Source organism: Mobula hypostoma, chromosome 4, assembly GCF_963921235.1.
Source record: "Mobula hypostoma chromosome 4, sMobHyp1.1, whole genome shotgun sequence".
Taxonomy (NCBI): domain Eukaryota; kingdom Metazoa; phylum Chordata; class Chondrichthyes; order Myliobatiformes; family Myliobatidae; genus Mobula; species Mobula hypostoma.
This window is the reverse complement of record NC_086100.1, coordinates 11830754-11842485: the sequence shown is the minus strand read 5'-3', so window position 1 is coordinate 11842485 and position 11732 is coordinate 11830754. Positions and strand designations below refer to the sequence as shown.

The 11732-nt window shown below is 42.8% G+C and overlaps 1 protein-coding gene across 2 annotated transcripts; it reads right to left on the bottom strand.

Moving 5' to 3' along the window:
- Positions 1–1496: 1496 nt before the first annotated feature.
- LOC134344716 (extracellular calcium-sensing receptor-like) lies at positions 1497–11511 on the bottom strand. 2 transcript variants are annotated; one of them, XM_063044803.1, is made up of 6 exons: positions 11239–11511; positions 7543–8134; positions 7298–7509; positions 5455–5679; positions 2518–2641; positions 1497–2410 (listed from the first exon to the last, which is right to left on the bottom strand). In XM_063044803.1, the coding sequence occupies exons 1-6, from the start codon at positions 11488–11490 to the stop codon at positions 1497–1499; spliced, it is 2319 nt and encodes a 772-aa protein (XP_062900873.1). In that variant the 5' UTR covers positions 11491–11511. The 2 variants fall into 2 exon arrangements, with proteins under 2 accessions (XP_062900873.1, XP_062900872.1); XM_063044802.1 differs by having other exon boundaries at positions 7298–8134.
- Positions 11512–11732: the final 221 nt, after the last annotated feature.

Below are 11732 nucleotides of genomic sequence, written 5' to 3'. Positions count from 1 at the left end.
TTGGGGTGCAGATCTTGGACAATCTCACCTGGTCCAGGGACACCACTGGGATTGTGAAACGGGCCCAGCAGAGATTGCACTTTCTGAGGAAGCTTAAACAAGCATCACTCCCCACTAACATCTTAACTACATTCTACAGAGGCGTGGTTGAGAGTGTGCTGACCTTTTGCATCACAATCTGGTACTCCAGCTGCAGTGCTGTCGACAATAAAGCCTTGCAGAGGGTGGTTAGGGGAGCAGAGAAGGTTATTGGGGTCTCCCTACCTTCTGTCCAAGACCTCTTTCAGAGTCGATGCCTCCAGAAGACACGATACATCATTAATGATCCCTCACATCCTCTCCATGAACTGTTTGTTCTTCTGCCATCAGGCAAACGTTACAGGAGCATCAAAACTAAAACCACAAGGCTACTAAACAGCTTCCTCCCACAGGCAGTCAGACTGCTAAATAGCTGCTCTACCTGACTCTGCTTTGGACACTTTTAACTTGCACTGGACACTTATAACTTGATTTTAACTGACATGTGGCTGTTGTGTTTTACTATTTATTGTTATGTTTATTATTTAGTGTTGTGTTTGTTATGTTATGATTGCACTGCTCCTGAGAAATGCTGTCTCATTCTGCCCTGCAGAGCTGACCTACGGTTTGAATGACAATAAAGCTTTTTTGAATGTTACCTTGGTCTTTTTAGGTACAGGGACAATGCTGGCTGTTTTGAAGCAGAGGGGCACACAATGCTGGGAGAAGGAGAGATTAAAAATGTCTGTAAACACATCTGTCTGTTGTGCTGCGCACATGTTGAGTACTCTCCGAGGGATGCCGTCCGGTCACGCAGCTTTGTGACTGTCCCCTCGTCGGTAAAACTCGCGAATTTCAGCCTCAGAGATAAAGCTGAAATACTCAGCTGAGATGTATCAGTTGTTTAAACCCTTGTTTTAAAAAGGCGATTTGTGCCGCCGTCTCGCGAGCACTTGTTGAACTGAAGTTGGTTCAGCAAAGTTGGTTTTAAAAATTAACAAGAGTGTGAAGACATTTTGTGTTGGTATTGACAATCACGATACAGCAGGAGCTCGTCTCACTGTAGGAACCACGGAGTAGATGTGGTAGCAGAGGTATCTCACCAAAGTACATTCGAACTGTGACTCATTTGGACTTAACTCAGACTGTAAATTTCTGGAAAAAAATGGATTGTTTACTTTGGAGCGTCAGCCCCTGAGTGGCGGCCTCATGAAATTTGTACAAAGGAGATGGATTCTGGATCCTAATTTTAGATAAGCGCATGCATGCGAAGAAAATAGAAATATATGTACATTGTGTAGGCAGAAGAGATTAGTGTAGCCATTTAATAACGAATTTAATTGGTTCGGTAAAACATTGTGGGCCGAAGGATATATTCCCCCGGGTATTTTTCTACATTCAATAAGCTTAACCCAACGAATCTTACAAATTTATAGCAAAGAATGCACACTGAATATTAAAAAGTAACTTGTTCATTCTTAAGTCTTTCCGGAAGGGATTTTTCCCATGACATGTCTCTTTGTGTTCTGTTCTCGTTTAAAGAGTATAATGTAACATTTGGGAGCAAAAATACAGAACAGCAACGCATAGCTGGACGCTAAAATGGCAAACACTTCCACCGCCACCGTGTACTTCCCAGGAGAACTCACGTAGGCTGGGATGAAGGTAATCCAAACAGCACAAAAGATAAGCATGCTAAATGTGATGTGTTTGGCTTCGTTGAAGTTGTCAGGAAGTTGCCGGGCTAGAAAGGCGACCACAAAACACACACAGGACAAAAATCCAATATAACCCAGCACGCAATGAAAGGCAAGTTCAGACCCAAGGTTGCATTCAAAAATTATTATTTCGGTAAAATGTTCCGTGCTCTTCCGAGGGTATGGCGGCGATGTGGCGAGCCAGACAGTGCATATTAAGCACTGTAGAGAAGTAAGGCTTAGGACGGTCAGTCGCTGCTGGGTTGGGCCATACCTCTTCATTATGTTACTGTTGGGCAGAGACGCTTTGAACGCCAAGACAACAACTATCGTTTTACCCAAAACGCAAGACACACAGAGAACAAATATAATACCGAACGACGTGTGGCAAAGTGTGCAAGACCATGTTGACGGTTCTCCGATGAATGTTACTGAACAGAGAAAGCAAAGCATTAAAGCAACGAGAAGAAGGAAACTTAGCTCTGAGTTGTTAGCTTTAACAATCGGCGTCTTTCTGTGAGTATAGAACGTTACAAATACCAGGATTGTCATACAGAATCCAACCAATGCCAGCGTCAACAGGATAATCCCCATGACTTCATTAAATGATAGAAATTCGATCTCTTTTGGTATGCACTCAACCCGTTTCTCATTGGACTTGTACTCTGCTGGGCATTTAAAGCAACCGGTTGAATCTAAAATGTAACAGATTACTATTAGGGAGGGAGTGGGACAAGTTTATATTTCAAAAAATAATTCTGCACCGGCATTTAATTATTGGAATGTCACAGAGATATCTCACCGGTGTTGTTGCTAATTTCTCCTTGGGGACATTGTACACAATCATAGCAACATTTAGGTTGCCCTTTTCTGGGAGCCTTCCGTGTTCCGGGAGCACAGCTTTCAGAGCAAACGGCCTTTGGAACCTATGGAGAGAATAAATACAGGATCTGCCCGTTATGTGTAGAAATGGGACGAAAGGGTTCAATCACCACAAATATGAATTCTTTCCACAACCCATAGACTCACTTTCCAGGACTCAAGATCTGTCATGTTCTCAGGGTCACTACAGAATGCTGGAGGAACTCAACAGGTTAATAGTGGAGGAAAGGTAGCTCCGTTCTTTGAAAAAGCATACTTCACATGTCCCTGAAAGGAAAAACTCATCCTGGGAACAGTTGCGGCGCAGAGGACTTATATGAGAAAATGGAACAGCATTTTTACAAGAGACGGTGAATTATTGTTGAGATAACTGTGGGAGTCAATAAGTTTATAAAAGCTCACGGACGGCAGCTTGTCTCTAAAGATAGAGGCAAAGAGATTGAGAAAGGGCTGGGAGGAGTCAGAAGTGGATCAAGTGAATTAAAGAGCAGGGTGGCAGTTGGAGGCAAAGTTGGTGGTAGCTCAGCTTGGGCGCATGAAGCAGCAATAAAGTAGTCAGTTATATTTACTTAGTTATTATTAGTAGCCTTTTTTCTTTTTGTATTTTCTCAACTTGTTTTTTTTGGTAGGTTGTCTGTTTTATGTGCAATTCTTGCAAGAACATAAATTTCGGGGTAGTATTTTGTGACACGTACTCACTTTATCATTAATGTACTTCGAACTTTGAAAGGTTGGGCGATTCAAGGCGATTCAAGGCAAATCTATTGTGCCAATCATTTGGTTTCACAGCAGAAATTGGCAATGAACTCCACAGATTCACCACCTACTGTCGTTAGGCATTTCTACTGATCTGTTTTCTCAAGGGTCGCCCTTCTCATCTGCTGTGCTTTCTGGTCCTAGACTCCCCACACCCTCCCCATCCCTCCGCCTCAGCTATAGGAACATCCTCTGCACATCCATTCCATCTAGGACTTTAATTATTCGATAGGTTTAAGTGAGATTCCACCCTCCCATTATTCTAAATTGCAGCGACCACAGGCCCACAGCGTTTGTGCATTTGATTTCTGAATTTTCACCCCGTTTAGAATGCTGTCTACGCCTTTAGTCTTTCTTCAAATGTGCCGCATAATACACTTCCATACATTGCATTACGTTCCATCTGCCAAATAATTGCCCACACCCCCAATCTGTCTACATTCTTCTGCGGACTCCCTTCTTCGTCAGCACTATCTGATCCTCCAAGTATCTTTGTCGGCAAACTTGGCCACAAAAAAACATTAATTCACTCACCCAAATCCTCTCTTTGCCCTATTCTTTTCTCCTATACCGATTTTGCAAATTAAAAAGAACTTTCCTTTTCTCTCTAACTCCAACGGAGAGAGGGTGAAGGTAGAGAAACTGAATTCCAAAACCGTAAGCAGGAGAACAAAGGTAAACGTTTAGCAATTACAGACTGGAGCAGGGTGAGATGAATGAACTTGACTGTTCAAACTTTAAAAACACTACGAAATAGGAACAGGAGTTGGCCAGTCAGTTCCTCAAGTCTACCCCAACTCTTATTATAGTCATGGCTGATGTACCATATATATCTTCTCGTCTGTGGAAGTTCCCATAGGCCCTACTTGTCTGGCCTTTTGAAAACAAAATGTTCACTCTTCCACCAAAGATCCAGCTCCCTCGGCCCTCTGGGGCAGAGAATTCCAGAGCTTCACTAGTTTCTGTGACAAGAAATTCCTGACCAACTCGGTTTTATTTGATTGCCCGCTGAAGTTGCAGCTAATCTCACAGGCTGCTTCATTAGGTAAAACCGTACATCTGTTCATTAATGCAAATATGTATCAGCCAATCATATGGCAGCAACTTAACGCATAAAATTCATGCAGGCATGAATAATATTGTTGTTTAACCCAAAAATAAGAATGGGGAAGAACTGTGATCTAAGTTTCATTGACCGCAGAATAATTGTTGGTGCCAGACGGAGTGGATTCTGTATCTCTGAAACTGCTGAAGTCCCCGGATTTTCATGAAGATCAGACTCTACAGTTTACAGATAATGGCAAGAAAATTCGGGGGAAAATCCATTCTGCGGTATATTTGTGAGCCAAAGATGCCATGTTAATAAAGGAGGTCGAAGAAGGATAGCCAGACCGGTTCAAGCTGGCAGGAACTCGACAGTAACGCAAACAACGCGCATTACGACAGCTGTGTGCAGACGACAACCCTGAACGCAGAAAAAATATATACCTTGAATGGGATTAGCAACAAACATACACTGAGTGTAAATCTGCCACCAGTAGAAATATCTCAGTGCTGTTATCACCCCTTAGTATCTTACGTCTTTTAATAAAATCTGCTCTCACTATTTTTCGATTTTTACCAAATAACCTACTAACCGTTACGTCTTTGGACTGTGCAGGAAACTGGAGTACCCGGGGAAACCTAAGCAATTTTTGAGGAGGAAGTACAAACTCCTGACAGACGGCGCCGTAATTGCACGTTGACCTCCATAATATCTCGAGTTGTAATAGCGTCGTGCTAACCGATACACTACCGTGGCACCCACTCGTATTTTTTTCTCAGCTTGAAACAATATAGAGATCTGCCTTTAGACAGATTACTGTTATCACCCCAGGTATTAACCTGAGGGAGGGGAAAGAACGTTGCTGCCAACACACCTGTAGCTCTAATTTGTCCCTTATTATTGCCTGAAGAAAGAAATGTAAAATAATTGGCTTTAACATTTTGAATTTCGTATATTCGTGATTACACACTGTTTTAAATCTAAACTCCCGTCTGAGTGATCAACGCAACCGAATAATCATCTGTAACATCCAGGATCTTTTTACACATCTCTTACCTTGCGTTGTCCTCTCGTCCATATGATTGACTCTTCAGATAATATAAATTGCTTTCCTTCGGGCGCCGTTCCATCGTACTGTCCCACAGTTACAGTAACAGCGCCGGTGTCTGTTGGCTGCCAGTTTACGATGTCATATATCGGGACCGGATCACCGTTGCTATCGAAATAGACCCTTTCTCCAATCCTTGTCGTGAAATTTACTGTTTTCATGTAATGTAGAAGCTAAATCGGAAATTCATAATGCGGTGAGAAGTAATGTCTAGTCTCCGGGTTCAAAATGAACAAGACATCTCTCAAAAAAAATTCATAGAATGTTAAGAAAGAAAGAAAGGAAGAACAACTACTGGAAGGACTTGGCAGGAAATGGACAGTAGATGTTTCTTGTCGAGATTTTTCATCTGGATTGAAAGATAGAGGAGCGAGAGGCAGCATAAAGAGATGTGCAAAACAAGAGCCAGCAGTGGATAATTGGATCCAGGTAGGGGATGACTGGAAATTGAGTAGGGAGGGGAAGGAATTTCCTAATTTTTCCAAGGCGCTATATAAACGCAGGATATGTTTCACAAACACGTTCAGGAATCAACTAAGGGCTGGCATTTGAATGTGCCATTAGCCTAATTTATTAACCGTCCATACCGGGGTAGATGATAAATGGGTAAATTTGTTTATTGTTGTTTATTACGTTTACTACGGAAGTACACTGAAAACTTCGTTTTGCAGGCTATTCAAAGAGATCGTTACACTACAGAAGTTCATTGAAGGGGATACAGTAACAGAATGCAGAACAAAAAGTTGCAGTTGCAGAGCACCTGCAGTGGAGGTTGGTTTTATTTCATTTAGACGTAGGACACGGAACTGGATGTTCCGGCCGAACGAGTCGCACCGCCACCCTATTTAACACTAGAACACAGAACATAGAATAGTACAGCACATTACAGGCCCCTCAGCCCACACTGTTGTGCCGACACTCAAACCCTGCCTCCCATATAACCCCCAACTTAAATTTCTCCATATACCTGTCTAGTAGTCTGTTAAATTTCACTAGTGTATCTGCCACTACCACTGACTCAGGCAGTGCATTCCAGGCACCAACCACTCTCTGAGTAAAAAACCTTCCTCTAATATCCCCCTTGAACTTCCCACCCCTTACCTTAAAGCCATGTCCTCTTGTATTGAGCAGTGGTGCCCTGGGGAAGAGGCGCTGGCTATCCACTCTATCTATTCCTCTTAATATCTTGTACACCTCTATCATGTCTCCTCTCATCCTCCTTCTCTCCAAAGAGTAAAGCCCTAGCTCCCTTCATCTCTGATCATAATGTATACTCTATAAACCAGGCAGCATCCTGGTAAATCTCCTCTGTACCCTTTCCAATGCTTCCACATCCTTCCTATAGTGAGGCGACCAGAACTGGATACAGTACTCCAAGTGTGGCCTAACCAGAGTTTTATAGACCTGCATCATTACATTGCGACTCTTAAACTCTATCCCTCGACTTATCAAATCTAACACCCCATAAGCTTTCTTAACTACCCTATCCACCTGTGAGGCAACTTTCAGTGATCTGAGGACATGTACCCCCAGATCCCTCTGCTTCTCCTAAGTACGGGACAATTTACATTGACCGATTAACTCCCTAAACGGGAAGTCTTTGGACCGTGAAAGGGAACTGGAAAACCGGGAGAAACCCTGCGCATTCATGGGAGAACGTAAAAACTCCTTACAGATGGCGCCGGAATTGAACTCTGAACTCCGAGTCTCGAGCTGCAATAGCGTCGCACTGACCACCGCCCCTCCGTGATGCGTACGAGGGGACTGTTCAATAGTCTTATCAGTGCTTACCTGCCACGGTTGGAAATTTGAAATATTAGCACAACTCTGATTGGGAAATGGTCCGGTCCCATCTTGACAGCTGAGCATATCATGGATAGCGTGGGCGATAGCGTAGGTCGCTTTATATACGTTGTAGGTCATTCTGTACTCAGACACGTCACTGAATTCGTTGTGCACAGTAAGTAGAGTTTCATTCCCTGTGCATTCTCGAAGCCCCGAATCTGGTTTGGAGTCGACCGTGTTACTTTCTGTACTCGTTAACTTGCAGCTGAACGTTTTTTCCCAAAACTCCTGCACTAAAGGGTTTCCAGGATAGAGAGACGGGTGAGTGTGCATGAGGAATTCTTTCAACCCTTGCAATCGCACTTTTCGGGTCGCGATTCCAATTGTACCGACGACAAATAGTCTACTCTCCATTGGGGGTAGAAACTGTGTGGTGATCCAAGCCTCGCTTCCTATCCATTGTATACCGGTGACATTCTGCTGTACAACTTCTTGTAGTAAAATGCTCATGTTCACTTGCGATAGGAAAGCTAATATTACCTTTGTTGAAGATTTCTTAATGATGTCTATAGTTTGAAGTAATTTCTCCCTAGGGTACGTTATGTGAACAGCCTCAGAGAAAGCAATGCAAATTCCTATCTGTTCCATCGCTTCATTGAAAGCTTGCATCCCAAAATTACCATAGTCATCGTCGCTCCTAATTGTTCCGATCCAGGTCCATCCGAAATGCTTAATGAGCTGAGCCAACGCCCTCACCTGAAAGTAATCGCTGGGGATCGTTCTGAAGAACGAGGGATATTCACGTCTGTTGCTCAGACAGGCACATGTGGCGAGATAACTAACCTAGAGGGAGAGAAGTTTATAATTGATATATTACAATTGTTCAGTTAATATCTATATTGTAACTTTATTGCCCAACGAGCTAGAACATCTACTGCACAGGATTGAAATGAATGGCGCTGGATAAGTGGAAAGCAGAAGGGTCAGTGTTCCGGGTCTGTAACTGTTCGTCAAAAATTATGAAAGACCAATGAGGACTGACATACTTTTGAAGGGGGACAAGGCGGCAGGAACATATGGAAATCCCGCGGGAGGAGACCGGGTGTGGGGCAGGCATTGACTGTTCTCTTTGCACTGACGCAGCCTGACTTCTTGAGACTTTCTGGATATTTCCGTATATTTTATTTTCCAGAATATACAGTTTTTCTTTGGGTTTTCATATAATGTAAAATTATGTTGGTCTGTTCTCTCGCTGTGGTGACAACCCTCTGCCCCTGTCAGCGAGAGAGAGAGAGAGAGAGAGAGATTGTATCATGTCCAATTGCTCGGTGATCAATTACACTTTTTGTTGGAGTGCAAATCATGATCTCTCTTTGTAGGTTTTCTTTATGTTTGCTGGTGCGTGGCTTGTGCTGAAATGTGTTGGGGAGGGGAGAGGGGCTTGATGCTTGGAAGGGGAAGAGGGAACTTTGGGATTCCGACGTTTTACTGAAATGCATTCTATGGGTTTTTTTTTCTGTTTTCCTGGATGACTCCAAAGAGCATGAATTTCAGGTTGTACACTGTATTCATTCTCTGATAGTAAATGGAACAATTGACACCCTTGAAACTATTACAATGAAAAAAAAATGAACAGCATTAGAAGAATCTTAAATCAAGTGTGACATCGAACGACAGACATCAGAGGCCGCTGCTCTGTTCTGCATTCTACCTGACCGGGGATCACAAGATCATGAATGTCGTAGACAGAATGGAAAGCACACAGTCCTTTTTCCCAGGGAAGGACTGGGAAACGAGTGGTGCGTGTTTTGAATGAGCTGCCAGAAACAATGAGTATGGACGAGGTATGCCGAAGGGTCAGTTTCTATGGTTAATATCCTCCTCGTAATTAGCGACATTGTCACCATAATACTCTTTACAAGTTGGCAATACGTAGATAAAACGCGATGTATCAATTTGCCGATGACACAACTCTTGCTGGCAGTATCTCAGATAGTGACAAGGAGTGAGACGGTTTGGTTGGTTGACTGGCGTCGCAATAAGAACATTGCACTTAGTGTCATTAAGACCAAGGGTCTAGTTGTAGGCTTGAGCAGAGGGAAGTCCGGGGAACACCCACCAGTCCTCATCGAAGGATCGGCAGTGGAATGTGTTGTTACAAAAGTATTCATGATCAAAGGAGTCAGTTGTCATCCACTCTACCGCTATGTGTTGCATCCATGATCGGCCGGAGAAGACTAGTAAATCAAAGTAAAACTCAATCTCAAGCAGATTTCTGCAGATTTATCATGTATAGCATTCTAACTGATTGCATCGCCGGTGAGTACGGCCAAACCACAACATGGGATTGGAAAAAGCTGCAGAACGCTGTAAATAGCCAGCTTCATCATGGAATCTAGCCTTCCCAGCTTCAAGGAGATGTTCAGTCGACGAAACAAAAAGGCAGCGTTCGTCATTAGGAGCCCCGATCACCCAGCACATGCCCCTGTTCCATTACTAACATCAGAGAGGAGGTACAGGAGCCTGAAGGTGCAAAGTCGTCGTTTTAGAAACAGCTGCTTCCCCATCGGAATCAGATTATTGAAAGGACAATTAACCAACCCATGAATACTACCCACTGCATTCACTGTTGTTGCTATCATTTGAACTATATATTATCGGGATTCATAGTTTCTTTTATATGTTGCGAAGTACTGCTGCCGCAAAATAACACATCTGTCAGCGATATTTATAGTGATTCTGATTCTCGCTCTCATTCTGATTTTTACAATGTATGTCAATGATTTGGACTATGAGACTAATGGATTTGTGGCTAAATTTGCTGATGATACAAAGGTAGTTAGTTGGACGAGCCGGTAGTGTTGAGGAAACAGAGACTCTGCAGAGAAAATTGGATAGTTTAGGAGAATGGGCAAATAAGTAGCAAATAAAATACAATATTGGAAAGTGTGTGGTATACACTTTGGTGGAAGAAATCAACGGGCAGACTAATATTTAGATGAGGATAGAGTTCAAAATTCAGAGATGCAAAGGGACTTGGGAGTCCTTGTTCAGGATACCCTAAAAGTTAAACTCCAGGTTGAGTCGGTGGTGAAGAAGGCAAATGCAATGTTGGTATTCATTTCTAGAGGTATAGAATATAAGAGTAGGGATATGATGTTGAGGCTCTATAAGGCGCTCGTGAGACCAGACTTAAAGTATTTTGTGCAGTTTTTGACTCCTTATTTTCGAAAAGATATACTGACATTGGAGAGGGTTCAGAGAAGATTCACGAGAATGATTCCAGGAATGAAAAGGTTTCTATGAAGAATGTCTAGCGGCTTTTGGGCTGTATTCCCTGGAAGTCAGGAGAATGAGGGGGTTTCTCATAGCAACATTCTGAGTGTTAAAAGGCCTGAACCAATTTATATGGCAAGGTTATTTCTCATAGTTGGGGAGTCCAGGACAAGAGGGCACGACTTCAGCATTGAAGGACGTCCATTTAGAACGGAGGCGGCGAAATTACTTTAGTGAGAGGTTGATATATTTGTGGAATTAGTTGCCACTTGCAGCTGTGGAGGCCAAGTTATTGGGTGCATTTAAGGCAGAGATAGATAAGTGCCAGGGCATCAAAGAGTTTGGGGAGAAGGCAGGGAAGTGGGGATGACTGTAAAAATAGGATCTGCCCATGACTGAATGGTGGAGCAGACTCGATGGGCCGAACGGCTTACGTCTGCTCCTATATCTTATGGTCTTCTGGCCTTATGGTCTTATGGTCAAATAACATGAGCAGCCAGCATACCTGAATAAAAAATAACGATGTAAGTTATATTTCCTGTCAGTCATGCGCAAATGCACCAATATACTATTTGTTTGAGTGCATATTTCTGAAAATCTGATCATGTTTACGAAACATATTCACAGATTTACGCATCAGCTAGGTAATTGTTGTTCACCACCAGACTTACCACAGGGATTTTAAAAGGACCAATTAATGATGCGATCCCTAAAGTCATTGACGATCTAGAATCCCCGACGATAGCGGGAACCACGGGAGCTCTTTTGCATTCGGAACTTGTTGCATCTGGCCTGCTTAAAAACTCAAAGGCTGCTTTTAACGATACATCAGGCATGCCGCAAGAATCGTAAATCCAGTAACCCAGCGTAACGTTTGGAAGAAGTTCTGTGTTCTTGTTAATCCCCTCTATTGCAAAGATCATCGTTATTGCGAAACGGAAAAGTCTGACCAGGAAGCTGCAGAAAAAGGAAGTGAGTATTACTGAAGAGGGTCTCAATATTGCTTGTTTCACGAAATATGACATTGTAAAACGGCACACATACAGTACCTTGAAAAAGTATTAAGCCCCTCAACTATGTACACTGGTTACTGTCTTATTTCCTAAGTTTGATATATATTAAAGTAGGATTTTGATTTAACCCGCAAATCATTGAGCGGCATATA

What these genes read in the sequence shown, in the direction of transcription:
- LOC134344716 (XM_063044802.1), bottom strand. Translation starts at nt 11,490, where the DNA reads ATGATCTTTGCAATAGAGGGGATTAACAAGAACACAGAACTTCTTCCA. An exon ending in GGACGAGAGGACAACGCAAG is followed by an intron (nt 2,642 to 5,454) that starts GTAAGAGATGTG and finishes TTCTCTCCATAG; the next exon opens with GTTCCAAAGGCCGTTTGCTC. An exon ending in AGAAATTAGCAACAACACCG is followed by an intron (nt 2,411 to 2,517) that starts GTGAGATATCTC and finishes GTTACATTTTAG; the next exon opens with ATTCAACCGGTTGCTTTAAA.